General features: G+C 51.0%; 1 protein-coding gene across 2 annotated transcripts; it reads left to right on the top strand.

Moving 5' to 3' along the window:
• The first annotated feature begins 212 nt into the window (after nt 1-212).
• Nucleotides 213-22,268, top strand: ZBTB44 (zinc finger and BTB domain containing 44). 2 transcript variants are annotated; one of them, XM_073570056.1, is made up of 6 exons: nt 213-514; nt 8,483-9,541; nt 11,882-11,966; nt 12,152-12,315; nt 12,677-12,977; nt 15,015-22,268. In XM_073570056.1, exons 2-6 carry the CDS (start codon nt 8,545-8,547, stop codon nt 15,304-15,306), a joined length of 1,839 nt encoding a protein of 612 aa, XP_073426157.1. In that variant the 5' UTR covers nt 213-514; nt 8,483-8,544; the 3' UTR covers nt 15,307-22,268. The 2 variants fall into 2 exon arrangements, with proteins under 2 accessions (XP_073426157.1, XP_073426158.1); XM_073570057.1 differs by having other exon boundaries at nt 12,677-12,760; nt 15,015-15,157.
• Nucleotides 22,269-23,096: the final 828 nt, after the last annotated feature.

The following is a 23,096-nucleotide window of genomic DNA, read 5'->3' on the forward strand; positions in this document are numbered from 1 at the left end:
CAGTGCATGAAGGGTCTCCAGCTTATGGGGACGCTGCACATCCAAAGTCTGCAATCTATGAGGACAGTGCGCTCGGCACATCCGGGGTCTCCCGACCCGCATATAGGAACTTTCTACCGCCAGGGTCTCCTGTTGCTGTGGCTCCTTCGCTCTGTTGCCAGGCAACCAATGAGCCAGACAAGCCCCGCCCCCCGCGCTGCGTCACTCCCCCTCCCGCTCTGTCGCGCTGGATTGTGGGACACAAACAAACTGATGCGCTGTCCTCCCCTTCGCCCCCCGCCGCTGAGCAGTGGAAGATTCCGAGCCCTGGGCCTGTATTATCCACTGAGGCTGACGGCGCGCACTATCTGCCGCCGGAGGGGGAACTGGGAAGCGGAGTGACGGTAGCGGCAGGGATACCTACGTGTGGACAGGCCGCTGTCTGTGTAGGCCGGGGCCGCTGTGGGGGGCTGAGGCCTGTGAGAAGGAGAGCGCGTTGGACGCCTGGTGGGCCACACGGAGGTTAAACTGGCAGGTGAGGCTCGCCGCTTCCGAAACCCGGAGGGTCTGTAGGGAAGAGGCAGCGTGTCCGCGCTCAACCTCTATCTCTGACTGCCCGGTGTAACCTCCGCCCGGGGCAGCTATCCCTGCAACACCGACTGCTTCTAGAGTACCGGCGGCCACGGAGCGGTGTGTGAACTACTGGACCGAGTGTACAATTCACAGCGTCTTGTGTGTAGCCCCCTCCCCCTCTGTCAGGGGCGCTTGTGTGTGTAGCATACCCCCCCCCCCCGGCCAGGTGTGTGTGTAGCATACCCCCCCGGCCAGGTGTGTGTGTGTGTAGCGCCCCCCCCCCCCCCGGCCAGGTGTGTGTGTAGCATACCCCCCCCCCGGCCAGGTGTGTGTGTAGCATACCCCCCCGGCCAGGTGTGTGTGTGTAGCGCCCCCCCCCCCCCCCCCGGTCAGGTGTGTGTGTAGCATACCCCCCCGGTCAGGTGTGTGTGCAGCCCTCTACTATGCTGTAACATCTGGACACTGCGGATTGGACGCTGTGGCTGTACTCGGCGTCCAATCCGCAGCATAAATTGAAAGTGGAAACATACCCTCACCCTGGCCAGGTAGTGTAGCCATCGCAGCCTTTTCCTTTTGCCCTGGCCAGGTAGTGTAGCTTGTGGCGGCATCCTTTTGCCCTGGCCATATAGTGTAGCGGTTGTCCACCTTCTCCTTTTGCCCTGGCTTGGTAGTGTAGCCGGTGGTCACTTTCTCCTTTTTCCCTGGCCAGGTATTGTACCTGGTACTGGCCTCCTCTCTCTGCCCTGGCCGGTTAGTGTAGCCAGTGGTTGCCTCTTCTCTCTGTTCTGGCCAGGTAGTGTAGCCAATGGTGGCCTCTTCTTTGTTCTGGCCAGGCCGTGTAGCCAGCGGCCTCCTCCTTTTGCCCGGGCCAGGAAGTGTAGCTGGTGGCGGCCTCCTCCTTTTGTCCGGGCAAGGCAGTGTAGCCGGCGGCGGCCTTCTTTTGCCCGGGCCAGGCAGTGTAGCCGGCGGCAGCCTCCTTTTGTCCGGGCCAGACAGTGTAGCTGGCGGTGGCCTCCTTTTGTTCGGGCCAGGCAGTGTAGCTGGTGGCAGCCTCCTCCTTTTGCCCGGGCCAGGCAGTGTATCCGGTGGCAGCCTCCTCCTTTTGCCCAGGCCAGGCAGTGTATCCGGTGGCAGCCTCCTCCCTTTGCCCGGGCCAGGCAGTGTAGCCGGCGGCGGCCTCCTTTTGTCCGGGCCAGGCAGTGTAGCCGGCGGCGGCCTCCTTTTGTCCGGGCCAGGCAGTGTAGCCGGCGGCGGCCTCCTTTTGTCCGGGCCAGGCAGTGTAGCCGGCGGTGGCCTCCTTTTGTCCGGGCCAGACAGTGTAGCCGGCGGCGGCCTCCTTTTGCCCGGGCCAGGCAGTATAGCTGGCGGCCTCCTTTTGTCCAGGCCAGGCAGTGTATCCGGTGGCGGCCTCCTCCTTTTGCCCGGGCCAGGCAGTGTATCCGGTGGCAGCCTCCTCCTTTTGCCCGGGCCAGGCAGTGTATCCGGTGGCAGCCTCCTCCCTTTGCCCGGGCCAGGCAGTGTAGCCGGCGGCGGCCTCCTTTTGTCCGGGCCAGGCAGTGTAGCCGGCGGCGGCCTCCTTTTGTCCGGGCCAGGCAGTGTAGCCGGCGGTGGCCTCCTTTTGTCCGGGCCAGGCAGTGTAGCCGGCGGCGGCCTCCTTTTGCCCGGGCCAGGCAGTATAGCTGGCGGCCTCCTTTTGTCCAGGCCAGGCAGTGTATCCGGTGGCGGCCTCCTCCTTTTGCCCGGGCCAGGCAGTGTATCCGGTGGCGGCCTCCTCCTTTTGCCCGGGCCAGGCAGTGTAGCCGGTGGCGGCCTCCTCCTTTTTCCCCGGTCAAGGCAGTATAGCCGGTGGCGGCCTCCTCCTTTTGCCTAGTCTCCAGTGCTCCTGTGTCATCTGTAAGACCAGTCACTGCTGCTGTAGCCTCCTTATTGGGATGGTGGCTTGGTCAGTTTTTAGACAGCTATTGTGATGTCCCCACAGTCGCACTTCTGTAGCCGGTCCCAGGATTTGGTGTCTCCTACCCCAGCACATGATGCCCGTAATGGAGCCGTGGATTATTGTGCTCTTATGTGGGATTCTGCTCAGGGGTGATTAATCCTGAGGGGATGTTCACACAGTTTTTTTTTTTATTTACGTGGATTTTGAAGCAGATCCATCCAGAGGTGTCCTAAATATCTGATGGGTAAAGTTATCTGCAGAATGGAAACATAGGAGACCCTGTTAACCATACGAGATCATCCTGCCCACTCTCACAGCTGGTATATCTGTGGCGGAGGAAGATAAGGGGCTGCCATCTCCTCTGAGGCCGCTTATTTCTGTGTAATAAATGCTGGATTGTGATGCCCTGCTGACAATACTGTATTTCGTGTGGTGCAGTCGGGGTCTTCGCCCCCGCACTGTTGTATTATAGAGAGCCACATGCATACAGGTCACTGCCTGGTGGTGAGGGGCAGCCAAAACCTCGCTAAATGCCAGTGATGCCCAGATACCCTCCCCGTCATCTATAGCTTCACCTGCTGCTTGTTATGGATGGCACAGGCCTCTGTAGGATTTAGTCACCATAGTAACCAATCTAGGACAGACAAGGTGGGCTCCGGAGCAGCACTTGAAAATCCTCATACCAGTCCTCTGTCTGCTGGTGGAAATGAATGGTGCCCTGCAGGCGGGCGTGCTGCAGCCTGTGCGCCCAGGAGGGTAAGAGAAGTATCAGCTGCCAGTCCTGCAGTAAAGCAGGGGTCTGCTCCTTGTATGCCCTCCAAACAAGGCTGATAATGGAGCGAAAAGCTTGATCCATAGGTTTATTGTCCCTTTATGACATTCATGATGTAAACGACCCTCCTTGTACCAGAGCCTGGCGCGCCTCCCACGGGGGGTCCTGGCACGTGGACCTGGCGCCTCACAGTTTTTAGTCATTCTTACATTGCTAAGGGAAGCTAAACCAGAATTTGGCTTTTATCCTAAGTTAAATGACAAGGCTCGTGAAGGGTCGATATTGACTTTTAGTATTGCTACTTCCAATAGGTGGCACTAGAGGTCCAGTCCTCCTCCTCTCTGAAGAGACAATTTGCATATTTAATTTCCAAGAGGAACATTAAATGGTTTATAAGCGTCTTTATTCTGGCATGCCAGGCATGTCATTCTCCACAAGGAGAAACCTTACCCCTTAGATCCTCCATGTACTTGCCCATTGTGTACCGTACGCCTGGCCTGCGCTAAGGGCCCCTCTGTATTCCTGAATGCTTGGCCTGCCTTATGGGCCCCTCTGTATACCATATGCCTGGTCTGCCCTATGGGCCCCCATGTATAACTTCAGCCTTGCCTGTCCTAAGGGCCCCTCTGTATACCGTACTTCTTGCCTTCCCTAGGGGCCCCTGTCATGATCCAGGTTGGATCTGACAGATAAATGTGCAAAGTAACCTTTATTTTCCTTAAGCGGTGTGCTTAAAGTTGGTGTTTGCCCCTCGGTGGCCGTTATGGTCATTGCACTGGTGTTTTCAGTTCTAGTTTGCCCCCGGTGGTGGTTAGTGTTGTAGCACGGGAATCACTAACAGGTGTGATTGCTCAATGAAGGTGTGTCAGTTGTGCTCACTCACTGTTGGTGATATTATTGGTCTTTTCCAACCATCCTTGGTGAAGGAAGGAGCTGGAGGAGAGTCCAGGGCAGCTCAGTCAGAGTCCTGGAGTGGCAGCTATGGTGTCAGTGAGGAGTTCTTGCATAGCTTGGAGGAGTGGCAGCTATGGTGTCAGTGAAGAGTTCTTGCAAAGCTTGGTGGAGTGACAGCTATGGTGTAGAGCTGCACTCAGTTGCTGGACTCTGTTGCTGGACAGTTGCACGCACTCAGGTGCTGGACTCTGTTGCTAGACAGTTGCACTCAGGTGCTGGACTCTGTTGCTGGACAGTTGCACTCAGGTGCTGGACTCTGTTGCTGGACAGTTGCACTCAGGTGCTGGACTCTGTTGCTGGACAGTTGCACTCAGGTGCTGGACTCTGTTGCTGGACAGTTGCACTCAGGTGCTGGACTCTGTTGCTGGACAGTTGCACTCAGGTGCTGGACTCTGTTGCTGGACAGTTGCACTCAGGTGCTGGACTCTGTTGCTGGACTCTGTTGCTGGACAGTTGCACTCAGGTGCTGGACTCTGTTGCTGGACAGCTGCACTCAGGTGCTGGACTCTGTTGCTCCAAGGCGGCACTCGGGTGCTGGACGCTGTTGCTGTGAAGCTGCACTCAGGTGTTGGACACGGTCGGAGGAAGATGCACTCAGGTGTTGGACTCTGTTGCTGGGAGCATTAGCAACAGAGCTAAGCTAAGTGGTGTCCCAGTTTGTCACTTTCCCTTATGTGTGTGTCAGTGCAGTGGTGGGATTAGTGTCTGCACCGTCCACTTCACTAGAAAGGGCTAGGTGCAGGGCGAGCTAGGGATATTAGGTATCCTAATCGGCGCCCGATGCAGAACCAGCCTAGGGATCGTTAGGAGTGTAGACACACTGACTCGGGAGTGCAGGAGGTCTCCACGTCCCCGTTCCCTATCGCAGGGCCACCATTGTAATTGTTTCCCTGGTTTTCCCCTTTATTCTGAAATTCGCCTACTGGAGGCGGTGTATCCGGCTGCACGTGTTACTATTTAAATTCGCCCTGCTGGAGGCGGTGTATCCAGGGTCACGCGTGTCATATAAATTCGCCCTGCTGGAGGCGGTGTGTCCAGTCGCACGTGATCATTACAGCCCCTCTGTGTACCGTGTGGTGCTTCTTGCTGCCTCTTCCCTCTGTGTACCGTGCGGTGCTTCTTGCTGCCTCTTCCCTCTGTGTACCATGCAGTGCGTCTTGCTGCCTCTTCCCTCTGTGTACCATGCAGTGCGTCTTGCTGCCTCTTCCCTCTGTGTACCATGCAGTGCGTCTTGCTGCCTCTTCCCTCTGTGTACCGTGCGGTGCGTCTTGCTGCCTCTTCCCTCTGTGTACCGTGTGGTGCGTCCTGCTGCCTCATCCCTCAGGTACTGTGCGGTGCCTCTTCCCTCTGTGTACCGTGCTGCGCGTCTTGCTACCTCTTCCCTTTGTCTTTTGTACAAGGCGCTTCCCTTCGCCCTATGCCATGCGCCTTCCTAAGGCCCCCCTCTATATAGCGTGTGGTGCACCTCACATCCACCAATATATCGTGTGGCCCCCTTCCACTCCCCACCTCACCGCCTTACACTAAACGTGATGTAACTAGGTCCTGACAGCAAGCGGAGATATTGATGAGTCCTTGAGACGTAGTGCTTATTGGAATCGGTCAGAACGTCTTCGTTTACCTGTGACAGCCGTGTGTGCGCCCCCTGAGGTTCCCTCCTGGTCCCTTCATGGTACATTTTTGCTTTGCTGATATTCGTGGTGATGAGACATTTTACACCATTTTGTCAAGGTCACTCGCAGGTAGCAGCCATTTTTCTTCAGGACACAGTGCAGTGGAATGTGAGTTTCTGGCCCTGTCCCCCCCTCTCGTTGGCTGCCGGCCGCCTGCACCTGTGCTACATATGGACCAGGATGACGGCTGCTGTGACTTCACCTCCTCCCTTGCTGCAAAGATCAAACCCCTCATAAAGCTGACTCTACACAGAGCTGCAGCCTGCCAGACTTCTCCCTGTAAGGGATGGGGGCTGTCCTGTGTTTGGTACTGGGGCCAGAGAATTTTTTAAAGTATTGAGCTGGGGGCTTGGGAGTTCTGGTTATTCTCACAGCTGATGGTTTGCAACATTGTATCGTGTCTAGACAGTGATTCTGGATACGTTGTAGGTAACTAACCTCAATGGTATGAACTCCCATAGATATCTGCCTGTGCTGTTCCTACCTGCTCTGATACCACATTGGCTCCACTGTAAAAGGCCGTGGCTGACATTCACTAACGGCGCACAGTAAACACCACTACACAGGACATCTCCCAGCGCGAGGAGCAGAGTGACACCCCGGGCTTTGGGCGTAATTCTTGGCTCTTGGGTCACCACTACGATTTTCTCTCTTGGCAATTGCGTCCCTTTCGTGATTTTCATTTAAATTTAGCATAATATGTCCAGCAAGGCGGCACTAACCCCTTGCTGACACATAATCACAGCCCTGTTCTATTGTAATCTAAACAGCTCACACAGGCACACGTACAAATTCCCCAACTCAAGAGCATTAAAGGGGCGGTAGCAGCCAAAACCCCTGTATAATATCACATGTTCACAAGTAGAGGCGTGACAAAGGAAAAGCTAAATTAGGAATATCATCTAAATATATCGTCCTGTACATACATTACTGATCCTGAGTTACATCCTGTATTATACTCCAGAGCTGCACTCACTATTCTGCTGGTGCAGTCACTGTGTACATACATTACATTACTGATCCTCAGTTACATCCTGTATTATACTCCAGAGCTGCACTCACTATTCTGGTGCAGTCACTGTGTACATACATTACATTACTGATCCTGAGTTACATCCTGTATTATACTCCAGAGCTGCACTCACTATTCTGCTGGTGCAGTCACTGTGTACATACATTACATTACTGATCCTGAGTTACATCCTGTATTATACTCCAGAGCTGCACTCACTATTCTCCTGTTGCATTCACTGTGCACATACAGTGGGCACGGAAAGTATTCAGACCCCTATCAATTTTTCTCTCTTTGTTTCATTGCAGCCATTTGGTAAATTCAAAAAAGTTCATTTTTTTTCTCATTACTGTACACTCTGCACCCCATCTTGACTGGAAAAAAAATCACATGGTCTAAGTAATCAGACTCTTTGCTCAGACACTCATATTTAAGTCACATGCTGTCCATTTCTTTGTGATTCTCCTTGAGATGGCTCACACCTGTCTGTATAAGACCTCACAGCTCATGTTGCATGTCAGACCAAATGAGAATCATGGGGTCAAAGGAACTGGCCAAGGAGCTCAGAGACAGGATTGTGGCAAGGCACAGATCTGGCCAAGGTTACAAAAGAATTTCTGCAGTACTCAAGGTTCCTAAGAGCACAGTGGCCTCCATAATCCTTAAATGGAAGGAGTTTGGGACCACCAGATGTCTTCCTAGACCCTGGCCGTCCAGCCAAACTGAGCAATTGTTGGAGAAGAGCTTTGGTGAGAGAGGTAAAGAACCACCCCAAGATCACTGTGGCTGAGCTCCACAGATGCAGTAGGGAGATGGGAGAAAGTTCCACAAAGAGAACTTTCACTGCAGCCCTCCACCAGTCGGGCCTTTATGGCAGAGTGGCTCGACAGAAGCCTCTCCTCAGTGCAAGACATATGAAAGCCCGCATAGAGATTACTAAAAAAACACATGAAGGTCTCCCAGACTATGAGAAATAAGATTCTCTGGTCTGATGAGACGAAGTTAGAACTTTTTGGTGATAATTCTAAGTGATATGTGTGGAGAAAACCAGGCAATGCTCATCACCTGACCAATACAATCCCAACAGTGAAACAAGGTGGGGACAGCATCATGCTATGGGGGTGTTTTTCAGCTGCAGGGACAGGATGACTGGTTGCCATTGAAGGAAACATGAATTCAGCCAAGTACAGAGATATCCTGGATGAAAACCTCTTCCAGAGTGGTCTGGACCCCAGACTTGGCCGAAGGTTCACCTTCCAACAGGACAATGACCCTAAGAACACAACATTTGCAAAAATGTCTAATTTTGTTTTTTTCAGTCAAGATGGGGTGCAGAGTGTACATTAATGAGAAAAAAATGAACTTTTTTGAATTTACCAAATGGATGCAATGAAATAGTGAAAAATTTTAAGGGGTCTGATTACATTCAGTACCCACTGTACATTACATTACTGATCCTGTGTTACATCCTGTATTATAACCCAGAGCTGCTCTCACTATCCTGCTGGTGCAGTCATTGTACATACATTAGTTATGCATTATTTTCCAGAGCTGCACTCTCAGATCTTGTTTTTGTCTTCCAGATTCGGAGTTACTGCACTTGTTTCTGAAGAGGAGAAAGCACCATCTCTCCAGAAACCTGAGGATGGGGGTGAAGACATTCACTCACAGCTCGCCAGCACACAGTCAGGAGATGCTGGGGAAGCTGAACATGTTGCGTAATGATGGCCATTTCTGTGACATCACCATCCGGGTGCAGGACAAGATCTTCCGGGCACATAAGGTGGTGCTGGCGGCATGCAGCGAGTTCTTCCGCAGTAAACTGGTGGGTCAGGCAGAGGAGAGCGCTCAGTGCGTCCTGGATATACACCACGTGACGGTGACCGGATTCATCCCGCTACTGGAGTATGCCTACACCGCCACCCTCTCCATCAACACGGAGAACATCATAGACGTTCTGGCAGCCGCCAGCTACATGCAGATGTTCAGCGTGGCCAGCACCTGCTCAGAGTTCATGAAGTCCAGCATATTGTGGAACACTCAGCAAGAGAAGGTGCTGGACACCGGGCAGGAAAACACCAGCAGCAATTTCCGGGACGGCAGCTTGTCCCCGGTGTCCTCCGAGTGCAGTGTAGTGGAGAGGACCATCCCCATCTGTCGCGAGTCCAGACGTAAACGGAAAAGCTACATTGTGATGTCCCCCGAAAGCCCCCTGAAGTGCAGCACACAGACCAGCTCCCCACAAGTTCTGAACCCCACACCTTCCTACACCGAGGCCAGGGGTCAGCCCGTGGACTCTTCTCACGCCTTCCCGTGGACTTTCCCCTTCGGCATTGACCGGAGAATGCAGCCAGATAAGATGAAGCAGATAGAGTCCAGAACATTAGAACTGCCCGGACCCTCGGAAATTGCTAGAAGGGTGACGGATTATGTGCCCTGTGAAAGTACAAAGGTCAGCTCCCCACTGGTGATGGAGGATGACGTGCGAGTGAAGGTGGAGCGGCTCAGTGATGAGGAGGTGCACGAGGAAGTGTCCCAGCCGGTCAGTGCCTCCCAGAGCTCCATGAGCGACCAGCAGACAGTACCGGGCAGTGAGCAGGTGCAGGAGGATCTGCTGATCAGCCCACAGTCGTCTTCCATAGGTGAGAACCACCAGCTGTGCCAGCCGGTAGTAATGCCCACAAGAGCTCACAATGTAATCTATCACACAGCGGATCACTACCCCCATCATCCCCAACCCAAGGAGCTCACAGTGTCATCTATCACACAGCAGATCGTTACTCCCATCATCTCTGACTTTTTAGTTAGATCCCAGTACTTGCCATTGAGCCACTAGACGTTCCGTGGCGTGTGCCATCACGTGGTACAGTTCACGGCAGTGATATATATTGTGTCTGGGACTGGCACAGGACCTGTATAAAGAAGGTGTGGTGCTCGCATGTTGCCACAGGGGGCAGTGTGTAGTACGTGGTGCTCCCTTTGGTCAATGATGGTTGCCGTGATGAGGATTGTCTTATAGTGGAAATCACTGTGGTTACAGAATATCCTTGTCTTGGTGGACTGTCATGATGAGGATTCTTGGTTACAGATGCCCCTGAGTGTGGTGTCTGTAAGGAGCAGGTAAAGCTGCGTGTTGTCGAGGCGCAGTGGAGACTCTGGCTGGAGGTCCTCCTGTTATAGAGCGGCGGGTCCTGTACAGCACGTGATCAGCGGGGGTCTTGTATGGCGTATCGGCTTCTAGAGATTCATCTCCATGATTCCTTCCTGTAGTCAGGAGCTACTCTCCGGCCGTCTCTCCCCCCCGCACAGCACACAAAGCCCCCACACAAATCACATGCAAATACTGGCCCGGCAAGATTACACACCACATCACCTCGTATAAGGCCTCCCCTCATTCTAGTACTGTAGCACAGAGTGATTCAGGGGCTTCTGTATATGATGGTCATAATGATGGTAGTGATAATCCAATCCCGGTAATGCCAGACTACAGGGTGTGCAATGTTATGGGGGTCTGCCGTTGCCGTGGGTGGATGCCATTATTCTCTCTGGTTCTCAGCCATCTTTATACCACACTGTGTGACCTCAAAATAACCACCAGTGACTCATCCATTACTGCGGCTCCGCTGGGTCTGGGGGTTGTGATTCCCCTGTGGTCTCTGAGGCCGAGGAGCTGCATACACATCCTGTGTTGGCCATAGCTGTGATCTCACGGTGTGAGGCTCCCATGTCGCATACACACACGACTCAGTATGGATGGTCACATGACGGTACAGGACCCCAAACAAAGGTGGTCCTTCTCTAGTTCTTAGTGAATGAAGAAACTTGTAAGGCTGATCAGTTAGAGTCCTGTACCACCACAATCATGGAATGTTATCACACTGTCTTCTATGGTTAGATTAACCTTAGCTGGAATGGCTCTTGTCCAGTAGCTGATTTGCTCCTGTGATGGCACCAGTATCGTGCTGTCTGTATGTGTGCCCCTCTTGTGATGGCACCAGGACCGTGCTGTGTATGTATGCCCCATCTGTGATGGCATTAGGACCATGCATTGTGTGTGTCCCTCCTGTGATGGCACCAGAACCGTGCTGTGTATGTATGTCCCTCCTGTGATGTCGCCAGGACCGTGCTGTGTATGTGTGCCCTTCTTGTGATGGCGCCAGGACCGTGCTGTTTATGTGTGCCCCTCTTGTGATGGCACCAGGACAATACTGTGTATGTATACCCCTTCTGTGATGGCACCAGTACCGTGCTGTGTATGTGTACCCCTCTTGTGATGGCGCCAGGACCGTGCCGTGTATGTGTGCCCCTCCTGTGATGGCGGCAGGACCCTGCTGTGTATGTGTGCCGCTCCTTTGATGGTGGCAGTACCCCGCTGTGTATGTATGCCCCTCTTGTGATGGTGCCAAGACCGTGCTGTGTATGTGTGCCCCTCCTGTTATGGCGGCAGGACCGGGCTGTGTATGTGTGCACCTCCTGTGATGGCGCCAGGACCGTACTGTGTATGTGTGCCCCTATTATGATGACGTCAGGACCGTGCTGTGTATGTGTGCCCCTCCTGTAAGAGCGACAGGACCTCGCTGTGTATGTGTGCCTCTCCTGTGATGGCGGGAGCACCCTGCTGCGTATGTTGACCCGCCTGTAAGAGCGGCAGGACCCCGCTGTGTATCTGTGCCCCTTCTGTGATGACGGTAGGACCCCGCTGTATGTGTGCCCTCCCCCCCCCCCCCCCCCGTAAGAGCGTCAGAACCCCGCTGTGGATGTTTGCCCCTCCCCCCTGCTGTGTATGTGTGCCCCTCCTGTAAGAGCGGCAGGACCCCGCTGTGTATGTGTGCCCCTGTTGTAATAGCAGGAGGACCCGCTGTGTATGTGTGCCCCTACTGTGATGGCCGGAGCAACCCGCATTGTATGTTGACCCTGTTGTGTTTTCCCTCCTGTATTACGTCTCCAATGATGACCCGCGCTTTGTGCCCTCTGTCCTTCAGGCTCCATTGATGAGGGTGTTGGGGAAGGTCTACCCACGCTCCAGGGGACGGCCAGCAGCAATGTCCATGCAGATGACGATGATAGGTGAGTGTGAGACAGTTCGTACACGATCCTCTGATTTCTGCGACTTCTACTTTTATATATGTTCCTTGTAATGAGATTACATGATGCCCCCGAGCACATCACAGACCCTCCTCTGTCATCAGCTATATGAGCGGTACAGACCCGTCAGTGAATGGCACCATCACTTTGTCCTCTTGTCTTCATAGATTGGAGAATGTCCAGTATCCATACCAGCTGTACCTGACTCCATCCACGAGCAGCACGGAGCGGCCGAGTCCCAACGGCCCTGACAGACCTTTCCAGTGCCCGACCTGCGGAGTCCGCTTCACCCGGATCCAGAACCTGAAGCAGCACATGCTTATTCATTCTGGTTAGTCTTCGAAAATGGCGCTGTGCGACCGTCACTGCCTTCATTGTTTCTGCCTGTCAATGTATCACCTGCCTCGGCTCCACCTGCACAGCGAGGATGGACAAGTGGTGTGTAACCTGGAGACACATCCATGTATAGTGAGACAACGCTCCGCATAGTGAGATTGTCTGCGGTTATAGGCTTCTCCATCCTTGTGCTTCGCACGTACTCTGCATGACGTGGGCCCTTTTCCTCCTTCTGTACCTTGTGAATGGGAAGTATTGGAAGGACAGTGCCATTTTGAATGGCAGCCAACAGAGAGCAGTAGATGTCTTTGGTGCAAACTATTCACGTATTTGATCGCTCCCTTCTTTTTTCCTAGGAATTAAACCATTTCAGTGTGATCGCTGTGGGAAAAAATTCACTCGGGCTTACTCCTTAAAGATGCATCGGCTGAAACACGAAGGTAAACGCTGTTTCCGGTGCCAGATTTGTAGTGCCACATTCACTTCCTTCGGGGAATACAAACACCACATGCGGGTTTCCCGGCACATTATCCGCAAGCCTCGGATATACGAGTGCAAAACATGCGGCGCCATGTTTACCAACTCTGGAAATTTAATCGTGCACCTGAGGAGCCTGAACCACGAAGCGTCAGAGCTAGCAAACTACTTCCAGAGCAGGTGAGGTGCACAGCAAGACGCCAGCCGATGTAACCCAATGTTCCTCCACACAGCAGCCGCCTGGGCGCAAAGCAGCACTGACATCTGATACAAAGGGGTATATAGTGGTGTGCAGGGGGCCGCAGAAGCAGTGCCCAATGGGAGCCCATGGAGGGTGCAGTACAGCTCCACGCAACTGCCAGGAGCCATAATGCACCCTCCTGTATGCAGCCCGCAATGCATGGGATGGCCAGAGGACGGACGGGTAGGTACAGAAGTCTGTGCTGATTGCAGCACAGAAATCCACATTGTCTGAATACGCGTTTCCTCAACCTAGTTCAGCATCAGAATGTTGATGGAGTAAAAAGTGTGACAGAGCGTAATGTCCTGTGTATCCCCGAGAGTCTGCACCAAGTGGGAGCACTGGTCCCCGAATTGCCGCAAACTTCATATAACGGGGGGGGGATGAGTCTGCAAAGCCTTTTACTCCATTGTGTAATCATAGAGACAGGAAAGCAAGAAGATCAGCCATGTCCGAGCCTTCTCCAGGCTGCGGGCCACGGATATCGAGATGTTCTAGGTAGGGATGATCGAATAGCTTTGGATAAGTGCTTATCTGAATAGCTATAACGCTTTCCGTATAGCTGCATCAGTGACCCTGATACCTGGAGCGCTCCCGATAATCAGCTGTCCGGGGCCGCAGCTGCATGTGTCACGGCTGTGTGACACACAGCAAACAGGCCATCCTTGCTTGTGTTGTGACTGTCACACAGCTATGACACATGCAGCTGCGGCTCCGGACAGCTGACTATCGGAAGCGCTCCAGGTATCCGGGTCACCAATGCAGCTATTCGGAAAGCGCTATAGCTATTCAGATAAGCACTTATCCAAAGTTATTCGATCAACCCTAGTTCTAGGCACAAAGCCTGAGGCTGCACTACTGAGAGTGACGGTAGTGTCCTATCCACCTTCTGTTGGACTGCTCTCACCCCATCATGGTGGAGATTACCTCAATGACGGTGTACTGTGCCTCAGTAGTGCAGCCTCTGGGTTTGGACTGTCTTGAACTCCTCAGCTTTTCTTGCTGGCTTGATGTTTTTTCCTTTTCCAGTAATCCCGAACCATACACCCGTCCCTTCTCCTCCCATCTGCCTCCCGAGTTCACATCAGCCCTTGTATTTCTCATTTTATATTCCATCAGTGGAGCAGAAACTGAGAAATCCGGACATCAGGGGTGACCAACAGATGGACACCATTCATTACTGAGGTGCCGACATAGAAAATATCAAACTCTGCTATACTCTCCCTCCCTTGGTCGGCTCCCCCGGAGTCTGCACCCTCACCCTACTCGTTCACCGAGTCGGCTCTCCATCCTCCTCTTCCAGGTCGGCGCGCCAACCTTACCCCCCACACACACACACACACCTTTCACAGGGTTGTTGCTCAATAATTCCCCCCTCCTCCGGGTCGGCACCCCCCCTCTTCCGGGTCGGAGCTTCCTCTAAATGAGTCGGTTCTTCTCTCCTCCCCACCTCCAAGTCGGTGCTCCCTCCCTCCTTCCTTCTTTCCTTCCCTCCCTCCTTCCTTGGCTCTGGGGCAGGTCAGTGGACCTCAGAAGGGCGAGTACTGCAGTTATTTTCTACATCTACACCCCTATAATAATGAAATGCAGGCCAGCCGTCACCCCCCCCCCCCCCCCCCGATACCACGTTTGCAGACAAGGTGATGGCAGATCCGATAGCTTTTGTATTTTCATGCCCCGGACGTCAGGGAGCGGGTGACCAGCAGAGCCTATGTCTGTACACTGTATCTCTGCTCCCTTTTTATAAGACGCTGTTCATATTGTGTTTCTCGCCAGGAGACCCTCCCGACGCCGGCCCCATGTGGACGCGTCAGGTCTAATCATAAACCTGAAACGTGATGTGAACAGGCCGATTCAGGGTGGGAGGATGCTGCGGATAGTGGTCTTTCCTCCACCATGCTTCTGGGTGGGTTGGGTCCGCGCTTCGGTTGGTGTGCTGTCATGGTAAGAGTGTGGTGTTGTTTTCTTCTCCACAGCGATTTCCTAGTCCCGGATTACCTGAGTCAGGAGCAGGAAGAGGCTCTTGGGCAGTACGAGCTGGTAGAACACGGCTTTGAAAGCAACTCCTCTGTCCAAATGCCTGTCATCTCCCAGGTCTCCTCCACCCAGAACTGCGAGAGCACATTCCCGCTGGGCTCCCTGAGCGGCCTCGCAGAGAAGGAGGGCGACGAGGAGGAACTGACTGAGCCTGCAAAGGCCTCCCCCCTGCAAGAAACCAGCCGAGATGACACCCCCAAAGCAGAGGTGGCTTCCATTGCTGTGGAGTAGCTGATACCTGCGCCCGGACTTCAGATGTTTCTTCATTTTTAACCTTTTTTTTTCTTCTTTTTTGGGAAATGCCTGTGTTTGGTCAGTTCTAGTTTCTCTTTACATTTCTTTTTTGATGAAAGTATATGATCCCCTCCGGACAATATGGGGAGGCAGCAGCATCCACTTCCGGCAGACACCTGGAAACCACTGCTTGCCCTTTAGTGGGAGGAGCCTCTGCTTTTCCTGGGTAATGCCCTGCACCTCGCCAGACACGACCTCACATGTCGCCATGGAGCGGCGTTGCAGTGACTCCTTCCCTGCCGCTGTGATCGTCTGATCCTTAAAGGTACAGACAGGCGAGCGTGGTGCAGTAGGGATTCTCTCCAGACCTTTCTCTTCATAGGAAGCTTGAAGTTTTCATGTCCTTGTGATCTCTGATTGGAGTGTTTTGATCCTTTTTGATGTGAGGAGTGATCCGTGTCGTCTCGGTGGGATGTCGCTGCACTGGTACAGACATTTATCTCCATTGTCCCAAGCTTATCCCGTGTGTTCATTTTAGAACTTTTCTGACCAAATGTGTTCACCAGCAACGTGAATTGTACAGGTCGTCTCCCGCCCTGTGGAGCGCTGTACAGACGTTTAGCCTGACCGGCCAATCCTACGGTCCAGCTAAAGTCGTCAAGCACAAGGTATGGAAGACCGGCACCGCGCGACGCTCCGATTGCTTCATATTTGATAGTTCGGCTGCTGTTGCTATAGGTAACGATGTCGCCGGTTTCCTCTTTATTTACTAACTTTTTATTATACCAGAACTTGTACCTTTACTACTTTATAGGGGTTTATTATTATTTCTTTTATTTTAAGCTTTAGCAGAGTGGAGATCCCATGTTTCTGTTCTTGGGGGCGTTTGAGACCCGCGGGGTTCGTGGGAACAGCCGGCGTTGTCATTGGCTGGTGGCAGCGGCCAGAAAGATGAGCAGTCTCTGCTCCGGGAACCCACCGCAGAAATGATCCAGTGTGTAATAGCGAAAGACCAGGGCACGTGAAGGCTGACGGTAATTCTGCACAGGGACCTGACCCATATCCTCAAAGTATGACGGAGCAAGGGTGGTGAGCTGGGCCAATGAGCAGATCTGCCCAGCTGTGGGAGCGCCCCCGAATGTGACCAGCAGCGCCAAAGCATGTACTGTACTCTGGCCAGGATAGCAGGCACAGGGATTGTCTGAGCACTATGGACGCTGCTACATCTATTTCTGTCAGGGCCAAGGTGTTTGTGAACTGTCAAGTTGATGGGTGGGCGGATTTAGCAGAGGAGAGCACCCTGTGATCCGGCACCTCCTGGTGCTAATAAACAACGTGTGCGGTTTGTGCAGACTGGCCCTGGGCACATGTCTGGGTGTGACCCTGGTGAGCTGGAGCTGTGCCTTTTGCTTTTACTATTAGTTTTTAGATTTCTGTAGAGAAGATGCGGTTACGAGCTTTGAATACACTACAAGGTCGATGACTGCTGCGTGGGGTGGGCGGAGTGGTGGTTGTTCAGATCTATTATCATTGACGCTGATAAATGATGCCATTACTGAAAAATGTCAGTAAAAAAAATGAAACGTGACAAAAAAAAACACGAAATGTCGCAAAAGTTCCTGAGTTTCCTGAAAGTCCATTGCAGCAGTCTGCTGGTACTTGTATTGAAGCCCTCACCCATACTTTTGATACACGTGGTAATATTTAGGGGCTTGAATAAAAATATGAAACTTCTCTGCCCATCATTGTTATAGATCACCATGACACAGAAGTCATGGGACAAGGTGGAGACCACAAGCACAAAAAGGAGTTTGTTCTCTTAAACAATTGGCTGTATATATGTATACAGTACTGTGCAGAAACCTTAAAGGGAACCTGTCACCTCTTTTTGCTGCTATAAGATGCGGCCACTGCCTTTCAGGGCTTATCTACAGCATTCTATAATGCTGTAGATAAGCCCCCAACCCGACCTGAATGATAAGAAAAATAACTTTTAATATACTCACTCGGGTCGTCCTCCTGCTTGCTTCGTTTCGCGCTCATGCGCAGGCATACTTCTCTGCCCTGAAGTACAGCATTATAGAATGCTGTAGATAAGCCCTGAAAGGCAGTGGCTGCATCTTACATAGTAACATAGTTATTAGGGTTGAAAGAAGACTTTAAGTCCATCTAGTTCAACCCATATCCTATCCTAACTTGCCCTAACATGTTGATCCAGAGGAAGGCAAAAAAACCACATGTGGCAAACAGTAAGCTTCACATTGGGGAAAAAATTCCTTCCCGACTCCACATACGGCAATCAGACTAGCTCCCTGGATCAACCCAATATTAAGGAAACTAGTGTATATACCCTGTAATATTATACTTTTCAAGAAAGGCATCCAGTCCCCTCTTAAATTTTAGTAGGGAAGCACTCATTACAACATCATATGGCAGAGAGTTCCATAGTCTCACTGCTCTTACAGTAAAGAATCCGCGTCTGTGAGTAAGCTTAAACCTTCTTTCCTCCAGACGTAGAGGATGCCCCCTAGTCCCCGTCACAGGTCTTAGAGTAAAAAGATCATTAGAAAGGTCTTGGTATTGTCCCCTCATATATTTATACATTGTAATAATTAGTTCACCCCTAAGCCTTCGATTCTCCAAACTAAATAACCCCAGGTGTAATAACCTGTCTTGGTATTGCAGACCCCCCCAGTTCTCTAATAACCTTGGTCGCTCTTCTCTGCACCCGCTCCAGTTCAGCTATGTCTTATACACCGGAGACCAGAACTGTATGCAGTATTCTAAGTGTGGTCGCACTAGTGACTTGTATAGAGGTAAAATTATGTTCTCCTCATGAGCATCTATGCCTCTTTTAATGCACCCCATTATTTTATTTGCCTTTGCAGCAGCATCCTGACACTGGCCACTAAATGTGAGTTTGTCGTCCACCCATTCACCCAGGTCTTTTTCAGTGACAGTTTTGCCCAGTGTTTTACAATTAAGCACATAATTATACATCTTGTTTGTTCTACCCAAGTGCATGACCTTACATTTATCCCCATTAAAGCTCATTTGCCATTTATCTGCCCAAGCATCTAGTTTACATAAATCCTCCTGTAATATAAAATTGTCCTCCTCTGTATTGATTACCCTGCAGAGTTTAGTGTCATCTGTAAATTTTGAAATTCTACTCTCTATGCCCCCTACAAGGTCATTAATAAATATGTTAAAAAGAAGCGGGCCCAATAGTGACCCCTGTGGTACCCCACTGCTAACCGTGACCCAGTCCGAGTGTGCTCCATTAATAACCACCCTTTGTGTCCTATCCCTGAGCCAGCTCTTAACCCACTTACACATATTTTCCCCTATCCCCATTGTTCTCATTTTATACATCTTACAGCGGCAAAAAGAGGTGACAGGTTCCCTTTAAGAAGGTGGGATAAAATGCTGTAAAGTAAGAAGCTGTGACAACTTGCATGTTAATTTTTATCAGTTAATGAAGCCTCTCATGGAGATTACGTTTTCACTAAATCTGTACATATGTGTATTATATTGTGTGTGAATATCCTCGCCTGCCGCTCCTTTTCTGATGCTCTGCATGAGCCAGTCATCTTTTGCCATGTAAGTCTACGGAGTTTTGTTGTCAACCTCGCTCTGACGCTCCATAGACTTACATTGTAAAAGAGACTTCTGGATTACACAGAGTGCAGCATTGGGCCCCATTCACATGGTCATTATTTTACATCAGAACCTGGAGTGAGTAATAATACAGAAGTGGTGACGTGTTTCTAGTACTTTTCCTCTGACTATCCCACTCTTGGATTTGGCCACAGATACTGATGTAAAATACTGACCGTGTGAATGTGATCTTATCCAGAGAGCGTTGACGTTACTACGATGGGGAAGCAGAACAGCGCTGGATTCCCGAGAAGGTGAGGATACTAACACACTCTACATTACATATACAAAAAAAACTAATGAATGAAGAAAAGAGAAAGGTAACTCCCATCAGTATTTGGTGACCGCCCTGGAAGTGATGGAGTCCTGATCTCGCATCATCCCACCTGTCTGGGATCACATGAAGAGACAGAAGGATCCGCACAAGCCTCATAGACAGGTGATCTGGGGTCAGGTTTCCAATATGTCTGGAGCAACCTCCTGCCAAGATCCTCCATAAACTGCATACAAGTGATCGAGAAAAAGGTGAAGGAGACGAGCGGTCAGCAGATATTGTTGATGGAGGTGAAGGGTGCTTGCCAGATTTTTACATATTTTTTTTCATTCACTTAAAATTGTGTTTATTGGTGAAAAAACAGGTGTCCCTGCTACGTGTGATGCTTGACTGCAGCTGTGTTACCTCCTGTAAACCTTTTGCACAGGGGAGCGAGCACAATCGCTCTGTAGACGGTACTAGGATTACCAATCACTGTACAGATGGATGATTCTTAGCAAGCACCAGTCTGTCGGCGAGTGCTCTACCACTGCTACCTTGCAGGTATAGGGCTAACTGCATGCACTACAACTCCCAGCAGTCTCTAAACCATTTGAGATAAAATGCCTCAAGTACTTCAGGGCTGTTTAGGACACCACAGACTTCAGGAAACAATGGAAAAGCGATGAGTGACGATTTGTAGGTCGGGAGAGTTTGACCTAGTGTGATAGTTAAGTGTGGCGGCTTTGCTCGTTCCTTTTACTTTAAAAAAAAAAACTAAATGCCAAACTAAACAGCACAATATGAAGAATTGCACAATACTCAGTGTGACATCAAGTCTCCATAATCCGGAAGTTTTATATTGACCCTGGAGATAAGTTGTTGCTGAGGTCCAGCAGTCACCCCCCCCCCCCCCCACCCCGAGTTCCAGCAGTCAACCCCCCAAATTCGAGGTCCAGCAGTGACCCCATCCCAAAGGCCAGTAGTGATCATGGTGTCCAACAATGACACCCGGCTGCACCCAGACATCCAGCAATGACCCTCCTCATCCCGAAGTCCAGCAGTGACCCCCATACCATGAGGTCCAGCAATGACTCCCTCCTCCCCCCGGCACCCTGAGGTCCAGTAATGACTCCCGTACCCTGAGGTCCAACAAACAACCCCCCCCCTGCACCTTGAAGTCCAGCAATGACCCTGTATTGAGGCTCCCATTATAACAGTTCGGCCCAGTATTCTGTATCCTCCGGGGATGGAGCGGGCAATATCCGCTGCTTGTAACCACCACACGGTCTGACTGTTTCATGTTCAATTATGGTGACTTAATATAATGGAAGCTGGGGATGTTACACATCTGGTTACTGAGGATGTGACCGGGCCATGCAGCTGGTGCCATGTCTTCTGTGCAGGGTCACTATGTCTCTGGATAGTGGGGGGTAAATTACCAGTTTTACCAGACCTGTCAGCCCCCGCTCATCAGTGGTACGACCTGTCTCCTGGTTCCTCTGCGCTGCTGTCAGGGGCTGTATGTTATGAGTCCTTGCACCCCATCCGCCCAGAGCAATCCTCCATGTCCGGTCCTGGGGTACAGGGTGGGCTGCGCTCTGAACCATCCCCTGCGGATGAGATGCACACATCCGGGCGCAGGGTCCCTCCCCGTACGTATCTTACTCCTTGCATGTGTATTTTGAGGGTTGCTTTCTTTTTGTTTGAAATATATACAATGTTTAAAGAGAATTGACACATTTTATATACTTGTATCTGGCTTTTAACATTTTTTATAGTACCCCATTGTTCTTGGTGGCGACAATATCTATTTTTGTGCCCATTTTTGGAAAACAAGTGCCGTTTTGGAAATGTTACAATTATTTCTACAGTTCTTGTATTCAATGTGAAGGTCACGGTTGTTTATTTGTCCTTTTTTTCCTTTCTGATCTGAATTTTGAGCCCGTAGCTGTTCGCTTTTGATGTTTCCCAATGTCTGAGTGGGTGGAGCCAAATATCAAGACCCCACCCACTTCTAAAGTGTGAGGAGCAGCTGTGGCCCCTGAAGTGAGGTGTCTGCACAATCAGTTCTTGAGGGGGCTGTCGTCTCATCTGCACCCAGTTTTAGGTGCCGTATATGTCGTCTCAGCTCTATGGCATCTGGGAGCGGCTTACAGCAGCAAACTTCAGCTTTCCAGAACTTATGAAACTATAACTCCCAGCATCTCCTTCAAGAGCATGGCTGTAAGGGATGCAGAAAGTTCTAGTCCACTGGTTATGGGGAGCTGATGACCAGCTCTGACAGCATCTTTTATCTGCCATAAAAGGGGTCTGTCGTAGTGGCTCCTGCTGTAGAAATGATAATCGGAGAACGGGTGATTCATACTCTCGTCATCCAGGGCTGATTTAGCGCTTTGTTGCGCGCAGACCTTCTATTTGCTAGAACACACTCCCTGTAAATGGAGTTGCTGCACTGACCGGGAGGACACTAGAGATGGGTCCCGGCAGTATTAGTGCTACATCCACATTGCCTGCCTCAGTGTTTCTTTCATAATTGCAGAATGTCTCATTAGTAATTGGGATAAAACCCTGAAAGTGATGCAGCCTCCGTTGCACTTTCAACATAGGATTAGTCAGAAAAGGGCAATGATAAAGCAGAGCTGAAGACTCTGGAGGGCAGAGTCTGAGAGGAAGAGGAGTAATGGGGGAGCTGTGAGAATTTCCCACTTGTGTTCTCATCTGTAGACATGTTCCCCGGTGTAGGGTAAATTGGCGCAGGGGGTGGAGGGATTGTGTTTGGCTCTGCCCCACTTGTGTAATGTATATACTCTGAATAGCTACATGGAATCGCAGCTTGTGGGATATACAAGAAGGACGTTCGCCTGGTTGTTTAAACATGAAAATAAAAGGAGAGAAAAAAAAATGTATGAAAATGCAGAAAGGATTTCAATTCTCGCCCGGCGCCGTCATAGGTCAAATTAAGGACAAAAAAATCGGTTAGTTTTGAGTGTCTTTGGATAGAAACTGATGATGGAAGATTTTTCATTAAAATATATTAATGTTTTATGCTGGTGGCTGCTTCTTCTTTATAGACGACTCCTTATATTCTGTGTCATGAGTCTAAGATCAACGTACGACGAGAGGCAGCAAGTAGAAATGTTCCTGAAGATTTCCTTGTACACATGAACGCTCATTTCAGCCTTTTGTACATGTGTTCTCTATGGGGAGTGGGAACAGAGGAGGCTGGAGAATAGATGGGACTGAGGAGGACAGTAGGCTGGAGAATAGTCTTGAGAATAAAGGAGCCTAGAAGGGGGCTGGAGAATAGAGGAGTCTAGAAGTGGACAGGAGCCTGGAGTCCAAGATCGGGCAGTAGGCAGGCGATTAGACGAGTCTAGAGATGGGCTGGAGAATTGAGGAGTCAAAAGGGGCAAGAGGCTGGAGAACAGTAGTGTAGAGGTGGACAGGATGCTGGAAATGACGAGTCTAGATGAGAACTTCAGAATAGACGGGTCTAGAAGAGGACAGGAGGCTGGAGAATAGAAATCTAGTAGAGGTGGACAGGAGGTTGGCTGGAGAATAGAGTCTAGAAGTGGACAGGAGGCTGTGAAATAGAGGAGTCTAAAGGGGGACTGAAGAATAGAGGTGGGCAGGGGGCTAGAGAATATAGGCATTTAGAGTTGGACAGAAGGCTGGATAATAGACCGGTCTAGTGGTGAACTGGAGGCTGGAAAATAGAGGCATCTAGAGGGGGCTGGAGAATGGAGTCTAGAAATTGACAGGAGGCTGGACAATGGACGAGTCTAGAAGTGGACATTGAGGCTGCAAAATGGGTATCTAGAGGGTGGCTGAAGAATAGAGGAGTCTAGAAGTGAATAGGAGGATGGAGAAT

This window comes from Dendrobates tinctorius, unplaced genomic scaffold (genome assembly GCF_039654945.1).
Source record: "Dendrobates tinctorius isolate UK_male_01 unplaced genomic scaffold, ASM3965494v1 ptg000028l, whole genome shotgun sequence".
In the NCBI taxonomy this organism is placed as follows: domain Eukaryota; kingdom Metazoa; phylum Chordata; class Amphibia; order Anura; family Dendrobatidae; genus Dendrobates; species Dendrobates tinctorius.

Excerpts from the sequence above, each read along its gene's own strand:
- ZBTB44 (XM_073570056.1), top strand. The coding sequence starts at position 8,545 with ATGGGGGTGAAGACATTCACTCACAGCTCGCCAGCACACAGTCAGGAG. Across the intron at positions 9,542-11,881 it reads CCCACAGTCGTCTTCCATAG|GCTCCATTGATGAGGGTGTT; the intron begins GTGAGAACCACC and ends TCTGTCCTTCAG. Across the intron at positions 12,316-12,676 it reads GCACATGCTTATTCATTCTG|GAATTAAACCATTTCAGTGT; the intron begins GTTAGTCTTCGA and ends CTTTTTTCCTAG.